At 46.7% G+C, this 14,626-nt stretch overlaps 1 protein-coding gene across 1 annotated transcript in view; it reads right to left on the minus strand.

Annotated features, from left to right (window-relative positions):
* Positions 1-737: 737 nt before the first annotated feature.
* Positions 738-14,626, minus strand: part of USP31 (ubiquitin specific peptidase 31) — a 14,736-nt gene continuing 847 nt past the window's right edge. Inside the window, exons 3-15 of the mRNA XM_010282585.1 lie at positions 13,506-13,598; positions 11,872-12,007; positions 11,201-11,345; positions 10,225-10,408; positions 9,415-9,526; positions 8,311-8,405; positions 7,713-7,790; positions 7,083-7,212; positions 5,651-5,770; positions 5,248-5,473; positions 4,238-4,396; positions 3,354-3,506; positions 738-2,275 (exon numbers count right to left, since the gene is read on the minus strand). Coding sequence (XP_010280887.1) covers positions 738-2,275; positions 3,354-3,506; positions 4,238-4,396; positions 5,248-5,473; positions 5,651-5,770; positions 7,083-7,212; positions 7,713-7,790; positions 8,311-8,405; positions 9,415-9,526; positions 10,225-10,408; positions 11,201-11,345; positions 11,872-12,007; positions 13,506-13,598 — 3,169 coding nt within the window. The remainder of the gene's footprint in view (positions 2,276-3,353; positions 3,507-4,237; positions 4,397-5,247; positions 5,474-5,650; positions 5,771-7,082; positions 7,213-7,712; positions 7,791-8,310; positions 8,406-9,414; positions 9,527-10,224; positions 10,409-11,200; positions 11,346-11,871; positions 12,008-13,505; positions 13,599-14,626) is intronic.

A 14,626-nucleotide genomic window follows, 5' to 3' on the forward strand; every position in this document is an offset into this window, starting at 1 on the left:
TAGAGGTCACATTAGCTATGGACACAGTAAAACTCTTCACAGACATAGCAACAAAAAAAATGCAGGTTACATTTCATGGAAAAAAGAACTTTCTGCTGTTGAAATGCAAAAATGAAATCTATTACACAGACACGCATACACACAAACACACAGGTACCTTTCTGTCCATCCACTAATGCTGGTCCTTCCTATACTGGCTGAGTATATACCTGAGAAACAACATTAGTGTTGAAATATTGCCCTTTAGAAAGCTTGAAAAATGGAGGTGAGCAGGGAGAGGGTGCTGAGAGAGAGCATAAAGCAGCTGCAGGCTCTCCTTTCCAGTTTCCTTCGCATCCCCCACAGCTCAGAACAAGGCCATACACCAGCGTGGACACAGCCTGCTCAGAACAAGACCAAAGGAATATCAGTTCACAGCTCTACAAAGCACACTAGTGTAAGTACAACTGGGTTTCAGATTTCAAACCTTGAATCTGAAGAAAGTTGTTGCATTTTCTATAAAGAGACTCCTGTACAAGTGCTATGGGACAGCTGCATTCACGTTCAATGACTCCAGCTAGACTACTTGCATCAGTGCTGGCTGCCTGTGGCTATTTGGTTTGATGGCAGAATCAAAAGGCGCTTTAACAACTTGCAGTTAACTTCTCAAAACATACATTAGGCACATGAACAAAAAAACAAGAGCTCAGAATAAATTAGCTTCTCAGCAGAAGAAAAGACACCTGGATTGCAGCATTTCACTGAGGTTCCAGAGAAGGCCGTACAGACACCTGCATGCTGGAAGGTAATTTTTTCAGTGGCTTCTCAGCAGACTGCTTGCCACTGCAAGGAGGACACTGGACTCCGGGATCTAGCTGGGAAGACTTGGACTTGCGACTGGAGAGCAGAGGATGTTTGCTGGGTGCGGCATCTTTTGGGACAAGTTTTTCTTTTGCACTAACGTTGGCATCGGTTTGAGAGGCTGGTGGGACAATACCTTTCTCCAATTTGTCCTCCAGCACGTTTTTACTGCCTGACTTGGAACTGCCGCTCGCTGTCTTTTTTGAGAGCATCGTTGTCTTTCCCAGGTCTGCTGACCTCCGGGTCTCCTTCTGCCGTAAGGCTGATTTAAAGAAAGACAATCCTTTCTCTTCTGACTTGCTGTCCCTCTTCAAACCAGAACGCACACCAACATTTGGAGACCGCAGGCTGGCCATAGAAGAACTCCGGACATGCTTGCTGTCTACTGCCCTGCTGTCACTCCTGGAGTGGCTTATCCGTGGAGAGCTCGTTCTTGAACTGCTGGTAACACTCGTTTTATCCGACCCCAGACTTATCTTAGACCCCTCTCTGCTGAGGCTTCGCTCTGAAGTCCGGCTCTTCCCAGAAGAGCCCTTAGTCAATGAGCCTGATGGGGTTTTCTTGGCAGCTGTGGAAGATGCAGAAGAACATGATTTCTGCTTCTGTTGAGCTGATGGGACAGCCACTTCAAGGGGCTTCACGCTATGGTCCTTTCTAGCCTGAGTAGGAGCAGGAGACCCATGTCGCCCACTGGCCCTAGAGGAGTCCGTCTTACTTCTAGACCGGGAAACTTTCTGGGAACTCTTTAATGGAGGAGAAGAGTGAGAGACTTTGGTCTCTTGGGTAGATAAGACTGTCCTCCCCTTCCTCAAACTTCTGTCTGGCTCAGAAACTCCCTTGGAGCTGTGAACCTTCTTAGGGGTGCCATCTGCCTTCTCTGCAGCCAGCCCTGTCCCACTGGGGGCTTTCACCTCCTTGACTGGAGAGCTATCCACAGAATCACTCTGATCAACATAGGCGATTTGATTGTTGTTATCAAAAGGATCCAAAGCAGGGTGATTCCTGTCTGGCTGTACAGAGCTTTTACCATAACCATCTGAAAGATCTGAGCTAGATGTCCTTACAACAGACTCTTCCCTGAATGCCCCTTCCATGACAGCCAAAGGAGCTCTGCGAGCTGTCCTGTGCTCTCGACGACTGCCATCACAGGGCTCCAAGTAGCTGCTAGAGAGATTCCTCAGGCTGCCAAAGCAAGAGGTGGAGACCTTATCATCAGCAGCCTCCCCAATCTTCTCCAGGGTGGAAGCAGAGGTATGTACAGGGGAATCTCCAGAGAAGCGGGATGGAGAGTTGGAGCGCAACTGCAGTTTTGCAGAGAGTGACCACGAGGGCCTGACACCGTTTTCACTCACTGCCAGTGGGCTGGTGACAGAAGATCTAGATGACAAGCTCTGACGCTGGACACTCCTGACAAAAGGACGAGTTGAAAATCCTCCTGCAGAGAAAGAAGCAACACCCTCAGTGTGAAAGCCAAGCCTGCAGTTGGTTTATCCCACCCATCCACAGACACTATTTCCCTAAGAGGGTCAGGCAGCCCACCTACACCACATTGTATGCCTATCTCTTCACGCCTGCTGCAGGCACAGCTTCTTGGGTAAAAGTTGAATAAGGAATTCAACAACTGTTATTTGCTGGTGGTCACCCAGAAGTAACTCTCTGAAGCTTGTAACTGAAAATCCAGATTTTCCTCTCATCTCTAAGCAGCAGGAGACCAAACACAGGTTTTGCACCTTGAAAGTCCTTGAAACCAGCAATGAGTTCACCAACTATGATTGTGCTCCCAGAAATACATTTTTCTGTATGAAAGAATATTTTCCCATACCATTCTGCAAAAGGCAAAGTAGGATTCCTACCTCTTTAGATAAAGCAAGCTATTTGTATTTACAAACACAAAGTACAACAATAAGCATTTTAGAACTGTGACTACCATGGCTAGATCTGACAGTTGTCACAACACAGCTGCAGGGACATCTCTCTACCCGCTTCAAAATGCTCAGACTGACCCCTGAAGCTCCATTTTCAAAAGTTACAAGGCACTAGGAGGAAGAGTTGGGAAAAGCAGGGAACTGAACAGTTGTTTGCACACACAAGTGAAATTGTGTATCTTCTCACCTCCCTGGGAGCAGTCATCTACAGCACAGCAAGCAATTAGTACCTATGCTAAGCTGTAGCAATGTCAGCCTCCCTGCGAAGGCAGTGTACTGAAACCCAGAAAAAACATAAACACAGAAAATTCTTGATTGAGGGGTTTCATTGTCAATTGACATTGACATTTCCTGTCTTTGAAAGGCTCCCGTAAGGTTCCTGACCTGCTCTTTTCCATCCTTGCACACCAGAGAAAAGCTCACCTGTGCCAGAACCTATCTGCTCCTACTGACACAGTGCCCGTCTTCACCAGCTGCTAGAGTAACTGTCCCTTGTAACTACGTATTTTGCACCTATTTTAGTAGGGGTCTTCTAAGAGAAAAGCTAGTGGCCCAGTATCCCCCACACACTGCAGTGTTGATACACACCATCATCTTCACTCCTTTCCCCAGTCAGTTCTACCGATTCCGAGAGCGAAGCCAGAGACGTGCGCCGCGATGATGCTGCTGAAGCAATGCTGGGCTGCTTGCTACCAGGAAGACGGCTGACCCAGTGCTCACAGAGCGAGGAACTTGTGGAGCCTACAAGGAATCAGGCACAGATATCAGGCCAGTAGCGTGCAGCTGCAGAACACATGAAACCTTGGAAAGCCACTGAAAGTCAGGTACGTACTGCACTGCACTGGCTTTGACAGACATCTGGAGTCTGGAGCCAGCCCACACAGCCCCAGCATCCAGACACTGCCAAGAGAACAAGTCTTTACTCTTATGAAATAGTTATGGTTGTAAGTGAAAAACAGAATTGCACTTGTCCCAGTATGCTGTGAACCAAAAGAATCAGTGCAACAGCACACAGGCAGAGGGCAGTCCTTGAGCTGCCACAAAAACACAGTGCCAATCCTTTCCTTTCCAAACGCAAGTCACCAAGCCTGTGTCTGCCCCCAGCTCACCCCGGATTCAACCAACACATTCAGCTGCTGGCTGCCTACCTGGGAACAACAGCACTGCTGGAAGGAATGAGCTAGTCACATTTTTATGTCATGGTTTTGAGATGGGCAGCTCCGAGCAGAATTACCCATGGCAGGGCAGGGGTTTCCTCCATCTCCACAGCCTCCTTGCTACGACTGGCCTTAACAGGAGGTGGGAGTCTCCCGTGGCCTCTGATGCGCAGCAGCAGACTGAGGCAAGCCTCACTAAGTTCTAGGACAGAAAGTGGGGACTTAGGCAGAGCTGGGCAGAAAATTCTTCAGAAGGATAAACTATCCATGAAAGATAAGGTATAATGACTCCTTGACAATGCCAGTGGGGCTCACCTGCCACAGAGCTGTTAGCAGACCATGATGGGATCGCTGTGCGTCTCTGATAGAAAAGAATATAAGCTGTCTGTTTGCAGACTTCATTTTCAGGAAGTTGCTGAACATCACTGTCATCAAAGCAGTACCACTGGCCATCAACCGAGTTTTTGCAATACGCTGAGAGAAAATACATTACTATTAGACTTTCCTCGCTTCTAGTACTCTCAGGTTTGCTGTATGATATAATGTGACCTTATCTGGTACGATGGATTCAGAGGAGAATGAAAGGAACAGATTTATTCATGCAACACATCCTCTTCCAGTCTGACTGGCAAGATGGAAGCCTGAGACCACCAGAATACAATAAACAGTTCACATTTCAGAATTTTCTTTGTCCAACATTACTGCTCCGAACAGAACGCCATTTGGGGTGGCTCCATTCACTTCATGTTCTGTTTTTTGTGGCAGTCTGCCTCCATCAGTGAATCTCCTGACTGAGCCTACCCAGGACAACACAGCCCAGAAACGTACATCAGAGGGCAAAAACAGACACACACATTTTCTGGGCTGCTGTGTGAAGTCATATAGATCCTAAGAACCACCAAGCAACTCCATCTGTGACTGCTCTGGGATCTGCTGGAACAAGCAAAGAGGAGTTCATAGAGGAAGGCTGTGCACATAGGCAATGAGCAAATACTTTCTATGTATAACAAGCCTCTTGCAACTACAGAAGTTCTGCATTGAGTGGCCAGGAGCATTTTTGAAATATGAAAGGACAGTCACGTTACCCTGAAGGGGAAAAAAAAAATAGCAGAGAAAGAAATGTACAGTAAGACATTTGGGGTCAACAGGCATTGTTCCATTCCTCAAAGTCATAAAAGTTATCCTTCCAGTATTACACAGCTGGCCCTTGTTAGTTGAGTTAGGTCCTTTCATCAAGAAAGATGAAGTTATAGACACTCAAGAGAAAACTATAACTGTTTTCTTTCTGAAAGGATCCAACATACATAATATTGCAGGATACTTGCCTGTATAGTGGCCCCCTTGCATGGTGCCATGATGATTGCAGACAGCATACAGGTCATAGATATAGTCCTCAGGATCCCTTCCAAGACCATAAGGTCTCCGCCAGGGTGACCAGTGAGATGGCAGACTCCAGCTGCTCTGACTGCGTTTAACAACATGAGGAGTCATGTCCAAGCCACTCAGGGGGAATTTAACCATGTTTTGAAGTTTCATCCTTCGGTCTCCTTCCTGTATAAACAGAGAATAGCATGAGCTGCAGTGGCAGCGAGGCCACCATGCTTGGGGAAAACAGAAACTCAGGAGAGGAATGCATAGGGCAGAACAAGCTGCTTCTGAAGAGCTGGTCTAGTCATGTCACTCCCTGGCTGAGCAGCAGTCCTCCAGCATCACTGCAGACACCCTTACCTGTCTAAACCTTTTGAGATGTATGATGAGAACATCAGGTAAGGTCCAGAGGCTCAGTGTGATGCTACCCTGCTGCAGCTGCTTGCAGTGTGGGCATCGCCATGCATCATCTGGGGCAAGCTACAAGGAAGAGGCATGAGTGGGTATTGGTTTTCAAATTCCAAGGCAGCTTTCACTGCGCCGCTGTTCCTCTGCTGCCCCAGGCCCAATGCAGACACTGACCCCTGCACCCCATCTACCTCCAGCATTTATCAAGCTCACTGGGAATGCGGGATTCGCAATGATGCTTTTCAAAATAATGACAAGCAGAGAGACGTGTGCCTCACACAGGAGGTACTTCCCACTGCAAGACAGAATTCAACTAGTGCTGCTGTGCAGACAAGCTATTTCCACCTTAGAAACACCAATCCCTTTCAAGGGGGGGAGAAAGAAAAACAAAGGCAAAAAGCAGGCAGGCTTGTTGGCCTGACTACAAGTATTCTCACAAGAAATCCAGCAGCAAAGAAAGAATCAGAAGAGAAGGACAACAGGTGTACTTTGAATTTCACCTCCGACACCTTCACTGCCCTCTGGGAGCCCTCCTCCTCCTTATGTCCCAATGGCAGAGCTGCAAACAGCAGAGATTTTCATTGTCCACCAAGGTGAATGTGTCTTTTCAAAGACACAAACACAACATGCACTTCTCTCTGCAGCCCAGTGCTCAGAAAACTCAGAAGCCAGAGAGCTACAAGCTGTAATACAACTTTTCCCTCACTTCTTTAAGAAGTGACAAAACAGGCTCCAAAATTGTTACAGCTCAATCACGGGTCCACAGACCATCCCTTTTTACAGCAGGTTAGAGACCTCTGGCAAAGAAATGGACTTATGTGTTCCAGGCAAGGGCCAGATCAGACCCATCTCTAGTCTGCCCTGAGGCACACCATCCTCCTGCCACTTCAACCTCCTCACACCACAAGCTGAGCTAGAGGAGGAGAGTGGCCATGCTTCTGGAGAACTGAGCTTGGTGGTCACTGCACTGCTGTTTCAGGGGTCCCACTCAGTGAGCGTTGCCTTGAGCCCACCCCAGCCCTGGTCAGGCTTGGAAACACACAACTGCTCCAAGGCAGAGCAGTAAATTCCCATGAAGAAGTCATGCTGTTCTAACTCTTTATAACGTATGCCAGAAAAAGACATTGCTATTTCACAGGGAGGAAACTGCAGAACTCATATCAACGTTTGGGGGACAAAAAACCCAAAAGCAGGATCTCCCACATCACTGCAGAGAAACTCTATTAGCAAGACTAGTAATCAGCGTCGTGCTACAAATGTATTCTCCTGTCTCAGCAAATCAGTGTTTGTAGAAAACAGCTACTCTGCTGAGTATGGGAGTTCATGCACCACATGGACCAGCCAGACCTTCCAAGTCTCAGCTGCTATACAGTCTTGTCCCTACCTGCTCCTCTTTGGTGTACAGTTGGAAACACTGAGATAAAGTGCAGGTCTGAGGTTGATGATGAAGCTCTCTCTGCTGGCGGACACTTTCAGAGTCTGGAATATACTCCTCTTCCGTATTCACAAACAAGCTGCATCAGGGAGACAATGCATTTACCAGCACAGCCACTTGCTCCCCACGCTGCTGAGGAGCCATCCTAAAGGTACAATCAGCAGCTCTTTCCTGTATTTGTCCCACTGCACATGAGCGAGAGCCGACTGGCAAGAGATCCTGCCAGGGCAATGCAACTGAACACAGGAGTAAACAGCTTCAGTGGGCACCCGCTACAGTTTCTCAGACAGAAAAAGCTACTGCCCACAAACTTTCTCACACTAATATGATTTGTGGGGGAAGGAGCCACAGGCAAGACACCTGCTCTGTAATGCAAAACCCCAGCTACAGAGAAGAGGACTCCAACTTGGAGGAAATCTAGTGTACCCAGCCCTGATCGGTCTCTGTGGTCAGAGCCTAGAGCACAGGGTAGAGTTTCTGAGGGGTGTCATGTTTGCTGAAGGGTGAACAATTCACACAAGCAAGCTGCAAGCATCGCTCAAGGTGAACATGCTTTAAGGCCTTCTACTTCATACTTACTAATCTTTAGTTTCTTTGTCCCATTCTACCACTAATTTCACATGAGCAGTTCCCCCGTGTCCACATGACTTCAATGACCTGGAGAGAGCAGCAGACAGAAGTTAGATTACCTTTCAATCTGAAGCCTATGTTATCTGTTACATGCATATAACTTCTCTCCACTAGCCCTTCATCCTTCCTCCTCTCCCACACAGCTCAAGTTTGCAAAGGAGTCAAAGGAATTAATACAACAAAGAACATATCAAAGCTGGCAAACTGCATTTACCTAAGTACATCAGTTCTGTAAATAAACATATACTTCTTTACAGAACAGGCATCTGCAAAAATTTCTAAACAATAACAGTCACTAAAGAAGAAAAAATGGGCAATACTTTCATTCTCTCCTCCATTTCCACAGAGGACAGACTCCGGATGGCATGACACACAACTTGGCAATCCTCACACAGCTTCTTGAGAACACTCAGTTGTTTCCCTGCTCCTCAAGCCCGTGAAGTCCATTCCACACATCCGCACCAAGACGGTCCCTTTCTGCATGGCTATACACTGAGTTCCCAGCTGACAAACACCTCTCCACTCCTGGGAACAAGGACCAACCCACCTTTCCACTGTTGGATGGCAGAGGGGTCGCTCCTCCTGAGGTAGCAAGTATGTTATGCCCACAACACTGACCACTCGCAAGCTGAATGGGCAAACCTGCAACAGACAGAGTAGAAGCCATCTCAGTGACTCAAACCCAGTTTACCTATGTGCAGACCTGCTCTCAGCACCAGCCAACGCGTACTTTTATCCTAGAACGTGTGTTTTACACGAAAACTTGTGTATCTGCTTTCTCAAATATGCCTACACCAAGCCACTAACAGCGGGAAGCTGGGGGTGCATGGGGAGCTGGGAGGGGACACAGCCGGGACAGCTGACCCAGACTGGCCAAAGAGATATTCCCTACCATACGACGTCATGCCCAGGACATAAACTGGAGTTGGCCGGGGGCGGAAATCACTGCTCGGGGACGGGCTGTCCATCGCCGGTTGGCGAGCAATTGCTGTATTGGGCGTCACTTGTTCTTGTACATTCCTTTGTTGGTATTATCATTGTTGTTTCCTTCTTTCTTTCTGTCCTCTTAACCCGTGTTTATCTCAACCCACGAGGTTTTTTTCCTAATTCTCTCCTCCACCCCACTGTGGGAGGGGGAGTGAGCGAGCGGCTACGTGGTGCTTAGCTGCTGGCTGAGGCTAAACCACGACAATGAGGTACAGTAACTGAGGCTTTGTACCCAACAACTCCTCTACAGCGACCAGAGAAGACACCCCTCTTCACCCCTCTGCTCTGAGGGAGTTCTCATCAGAAACATGCAGGCACTAAGCAAATATTTCAGCTTTTCCTTTAGGCAAACACCACCAACCAGTGGATTTCCAGTGCAGACAGCAGCACTAATCTCTCAAGTACTTCTTGGGGGCAAGGAAGGAAGTGAAGCATGCAATTTCTTCTCCTCATCACTGTAGTCTTACCTGTACCTTTCAGCAAATTTCAGACAAAAGCACCGAAGTGGTAGAATATCAGACTTGGACAGTATTGCACAAAGAAATATTGGGAAGCCATCGGTTCACTGTGTGCGGCACGTTTATTGCTCCAAGTAACTGGCTTCCCTTGTAGTTCATGTCACACAGAGCTGGAAGTCTCAAAACAGACGAACCATTTGCCTCACCTGCATGCAGGCTGCAGGCCGCAGGAAATACTGCATCTTCTCCAAAATTTCCTTCTGCAGAATATCCCAAGCAATTGTTTTTTCCAAATGCAACACAAAGGGCAAGCCAAACCTACAGGAAGGAGTAGCATTTGAGGGAGCAATTAAAAGATTATTCTGTTCAACAGCTGGATCCCCAAACTCTGACAATGCCACTCTTCTCCTCGCTTGGCACACTTTGTATGAAACTCCCCAGAAATAAGGCATTTCAAAACTTGTCTCCAGAGGAGATGTGCTTAACTCTGAGGAAATGGTGTTATGGCTGCCCATGCAGAGCGGGGCTTGCTCTTTGCTCAGGCGGCTTGCTTCAGGCTGCAGAGCTTTGCAACCTGGCTGGGATAACTTTCTGTGAAACAAACTTCAGCAGCTGAGAGAGTTCTCAGCCCGTGGTTAGTAGAAATGCCTTTGCCATGGTCATTTCTCACTTCTCCCCACCCCCTGTTTGCACTCCAATTAAAAATTTCCACACATCACAGGATCTGATCAGACGTGCTTGCTTCTGTCTGAAACCAGATACCTTTATAGAGAGGCGGTGTGTGGCCTTCCGACTGGTCTGCATTCACCACTTCCCAGTAACACTGGACTATGTGAAGTTCACCAAATTTAGGAATATTTTGCTGCATTCATTAATGTTACATTGATCAACCTAATGCAAGCTAGGAATGCAAGCTGTTGCTCCTTCACCTTATGTTCTCACTACGTGGTGAGTAAAACCCAGGTAAATTAAGGAAGCTGCTGGAAGAGTAACTCTAACTGGAAGCTGCCCCTCACCTTTTGCTCTGCTGTCCAGTGCACGCTCTGTTACACACCAGCAAGACAATCTTGTCACTTGCTGCTGGTTTAGTAGAGGACTGCTCCAGTTTTCCAGACTTCACTGTTCCTAAGGAGTGAGATATTGTTCGGGTGTGCTCAGTGCCACATTTCAAGTTATTCAGGTTATTGTTCACATGTATTCCTGAAAAATTAGGAGAAAGGAAACATTTCATTATGTCATTTGCCCTTAGTGCCCTGATGCCCCCTCCAGAAACCCTCCTTTGGCTGTAGAGGAGCAGGTGAATATGGAACCAAGACCATTTTTATTACTTGTATCAAGGCTTCAAAGAGCAACTACTTGTCATAGTCACTACTTCTTTACAGAAAGAAATTATACGCAAGTGCTCACCTACCTGATTTTTCACAGTAACCTGTACAAGTACTCATAGCTCTGCCCACAAGAAAAGCTAAAGTGACAGAAACCCTACTTGTTACTTCCAATAATAAAATTTGCCTTTGATTATGCTCCGTCTACCCAGGATGCAATTATTCCCTTTCACTGAGAGGGAGGTGCAGAGAAGCTGATATTTTTGAGCTTTGAAAGTGTTTGTTCGTTCCCAAGACTGTTTATTCATCACTGGCAATCTGATTTTAAATAATACAATTTCAGTGTCTTCATCTGGTCCCTAGCAGGTCTTTAAATTAAGCCTGACAACAGACTTCACATTAAGCCAGCCTGGCCTGCAGAATCAGCCCCGGGAAGAGGAAGAAAGGAGTGTACATTGCTTCTTGATAACCTCCTGGCTGACAACACCATTAGGTCTGCTGGAATGAGTCTGGACAAAGTCAGATTTGAAATCAATTCACCAAAATATAAACTACTTGTGAGACTCCTATTCTCAAGTATAGCCTTTTCCAAAATAAGCCTCCCTCACTTAGTCACCTGAGGTAGTGAGGTGACTAAGGTAGGCATTAAGCAGAGTTATTGACTTACCTCTCTGACTAAGGATACCCTCAGGCCTAAATATCTCGGGGGTCTCAAATGCAAAAATGCAGTCGCTTTCATGAATGGTGTCCAGGTCATCAGTATCACAAAAGGAACGATGAAACCCATCGTAGTACATCTCCGTCAGCACAATCTAGAGTCAGCAGAAGCAAACCAGAACCCATTAAACCACCCGTGCCTGGTTCAGCTGAGCTGCCCCATCTCTCGACTGGGATTTTCCTGCTCTAGGATGGCATTCCTCAAAACATCCCAGCATCGGCCAGGAGCGAGAAACTCAGTTCCTTGGAAAGGACTGCCATAATGGAGAACCTCGGATAAAAGCAGCACATGGAAAGGTTTTTGTGGGATCCGACAGCTTTCCTGAAGCTCTTCCTAGAGAGGAAATCCCCACAGGTGCCCAATGGTTCCCTCACTGCCAGTGCGCATGAATCACCGTGTGATCAGGCAGGTTTGCACACTCCACCGATGGCCATCCCAACGTCACTAGGTTTCAAAAAGCCAATGCACAGGGAAAAGCATGATCCAGGTTACTGCTACCCTGCTTCCCATTCAACCATGGGTGGCAAATTTCAATTCTTATATATCCAACATGGGATGAAAGCCTCCACACTCCCTCCCGCTGAAGGCAGGGCACATGGATGACAAGACCAGCCCATTACCTGCTCCGTGGGTATCTTGGTCTCTGAGGAGACAGCCTCCCGCAGCCTGGCCACTGTTCCAGAGATAGGCACCGCCACCCCGATCCGCATGCAGTGAGAGCACTTCCCCTGGTACACCACGGTGACGTAGAGTGGCCTGCGGAGAGCACGGGAAGCACTGCTGAGGCTGGGCTGAGCACTTCTTGGCAGTACTTTGAACAGAGTCAGCCCAACCTGGGTGCATCCAGGCTGCCCATAAGCTACAGGGCCCTCCTGGCAGTCCAGATCCGCCTCACACTGGAGTTAGGCTCAGCTGCAGCCAGGCAAGTATGTTTGATTTCCAAAGACTCCTTTTCTTACTATGTGGACTGGTGTTAGTTGCTCCCATAAGCAGATCTTCTCCAAAAAGCCCCATAAAGTTAAAAATAAATCTCTCTGTGACGAGGCAATCATAATTTTCCAACAAGGATCCTGTAATGCAGTTTAAGACAGTCTGAGGCAGCACCTTAAAGCACTCAGAGCTGGGAACAGCTGCTCCAGGTTGCCTCTCAACACTCAATCCTGACTCCACCAGCAGCCAGTACTACCACCTCGGGAAGGGAAGAGTGGGGCAGCTAGCCTACCAGGGACCCTTCCCTGGAAAGCCCACTCAGCCTCCATTCAGTGGTGGAGCAGGGACTTCTGAACCAAATGTGACCATATTTAATCACAGAATCATTACAGAATCACAGAACCATTAAGGTTGGAAAAGACCTTTAAGATAATCAAGTCCAACCATCAACCCAACACCACCATGCCCACTAACCCATGCCCTGAAGTGCCACAGCCACTTCCAGTGACGGTGACTCCACCACCTCCCTGGGCAGCCTGTTCCAATGTTTGACCATTCTCTCAGTAAGGAAATTTTTCCTGATATCTAGTCTAAGTGTCCCCTGGAGCAACTTGAGACCATTTCCTCTTGTTCTGTCGCTAGTTACTTGTGAGAAGAGACCAAACTTGGGAGAAGAGATCAGGACCAATACATCCTTTCACTATTTTGTTGCATTGCTTCTTGAACCCATACACGTTTTCCAAATCCAAAACATCAGGTGAAGGAGTCGCTTATCTATATAATGGGTAGTTTTGCTGTGCATTTCTATCTTCACTCTGAACTTTTTATCTGTTTAGGTCCCCCCCCACCTCGAAGCTTTTTTCTTTAATGGCAACAGCTGTATTTCAAAAAAGCAAAACATTTTGCAGGAAAGCTTTTAAATTCCCTTTTGAAACTGGAGTCATCAGTGAGACTGTTCTGAAGAAAGTAAAAAAAAAAAAGAAGTGTTTCATCCATTTCCCCTTTTTAATATTAAAATGCTATAAATTAAGTCAAAAGCAAAATATTTTGGTTACCTGAATCAAGGATTTTTTTTCTCCCAAAAATTAATTCTGTAAGAATTAACTCTGTAAGAGTGGGTGCAGAGGGCCATTCTGAAACATGTAAAAGGCTCAGTTTTCCAATTTACCTGCAAAGCAAAACTTTAAGCCCCATATGGTCCTATCTATCTTTTTTAAAGACTTACCAGAGAGATTTTGCTGACATCTCTCCTCCTTCTGCATCAAATTAAACAACACTATATGCATGGGAAACAGCCAACGTTAAGTTCAAGAGAGTTACATACCGTGTATGAGGCAAAGGAATCGGCAGAGAGATGCAGAGAAAAGGGTCAAAGGTGTTACTTTGCTTCTGGCAATGAGGGCACGTCAGAGAGGACCTAGTACAAATATCAAAAATAGGACAGAGTTATACCTCATGTTATCAGGAATGGATAAATCATCAAATCACAAATAACAGCCTTTGCATGTCAACCTGGCTGCCCCTTTCTACTCTTCTTTCTCCATACAGAGCAGCTCTGCACAGAGGCTGTATAGACACAATTGCTGTAAAAGATGTGCTACTGATTCCTAGATCCTTTCAAAGGAATTAGTCTCAAAGTTCATTACGGGGTATGCCAGGAAAAGACTTCACTCCACTCACTGAATTTTGGCTTTTAATAAACATCACTGCAAATTAACAGTTCAGCAACATTAGCTCCAACATGGAAGACCTGGAGGGGTTTTCTCTTTGCAGAGAGGAAGTGGCAGGAAAGAGATGGCGACAGTCAGCACTGTAGATACACAGATCTCTTACTCAGAAAGGAAAAACTCCAGACAATACATTTCTCACATTCAGAATTAACCTGCACCTTACACTGGCTTTGTGTTTTATATCACACTTAAGGCTTCTCCTTTGCAAAGAAAGCCTTGGCAAGTATTGGGGTGAAAGCCCACCAATTAAAATTCTTATAGCAGTACAGATACAAGCCATCAAGGAGCACTGGAAATTAGGCTGTTTTCTTGTGTTAGTTCTGAAATTAGAGAGCTCACTTCCCAGGAAGTATGGGAAATTCGTTGGAAAGCCCTGAAGGGACAGTGAAAGATTCAGCTCAGAATTTCCAAGTGCCAGATAACAGGAATAAGACTCTGCAAGACACCTGGGATCCGTAACTCTCCAGCAGCCTCCAGGCACCTCCAGATCTTGCCACAGGCTCTTTCCTCTGAACAGTCAGGGTAAGCCTCACAGCACTGAGTTGTCCTGAGTCTTTGCTCCACTGAGCACTGACTTGCTTTCAGGATGCATCAGGGCAGAGGTGGTGAAGAGGTGGTACATACTGTAGATTTTCACAGAATATACCAAATTTGAAGTAGTGAAATTCTCTCTCTCCTCTGGAGCAAGATCTTAGTTCAGATTTCATTCAGCAGG

The sequence above is a fragment of the Phaethon lepturus genome, unplaced genomic scaffold, assembly GCF_000687285.1.
Source record: "Phaethon lepturus isolate BGI_N335 unplaced genomic scaffold, ASM68728v1 scaffold42532, whole genome shotgun sequence".
Taxonomy (NCBI): domain Eukaryota; kingdom Metazoa; phylum Chordata; class Aves; order Phaethontiformes; family Phaethontidae; genus Phaethon; species Phaethon lepturus.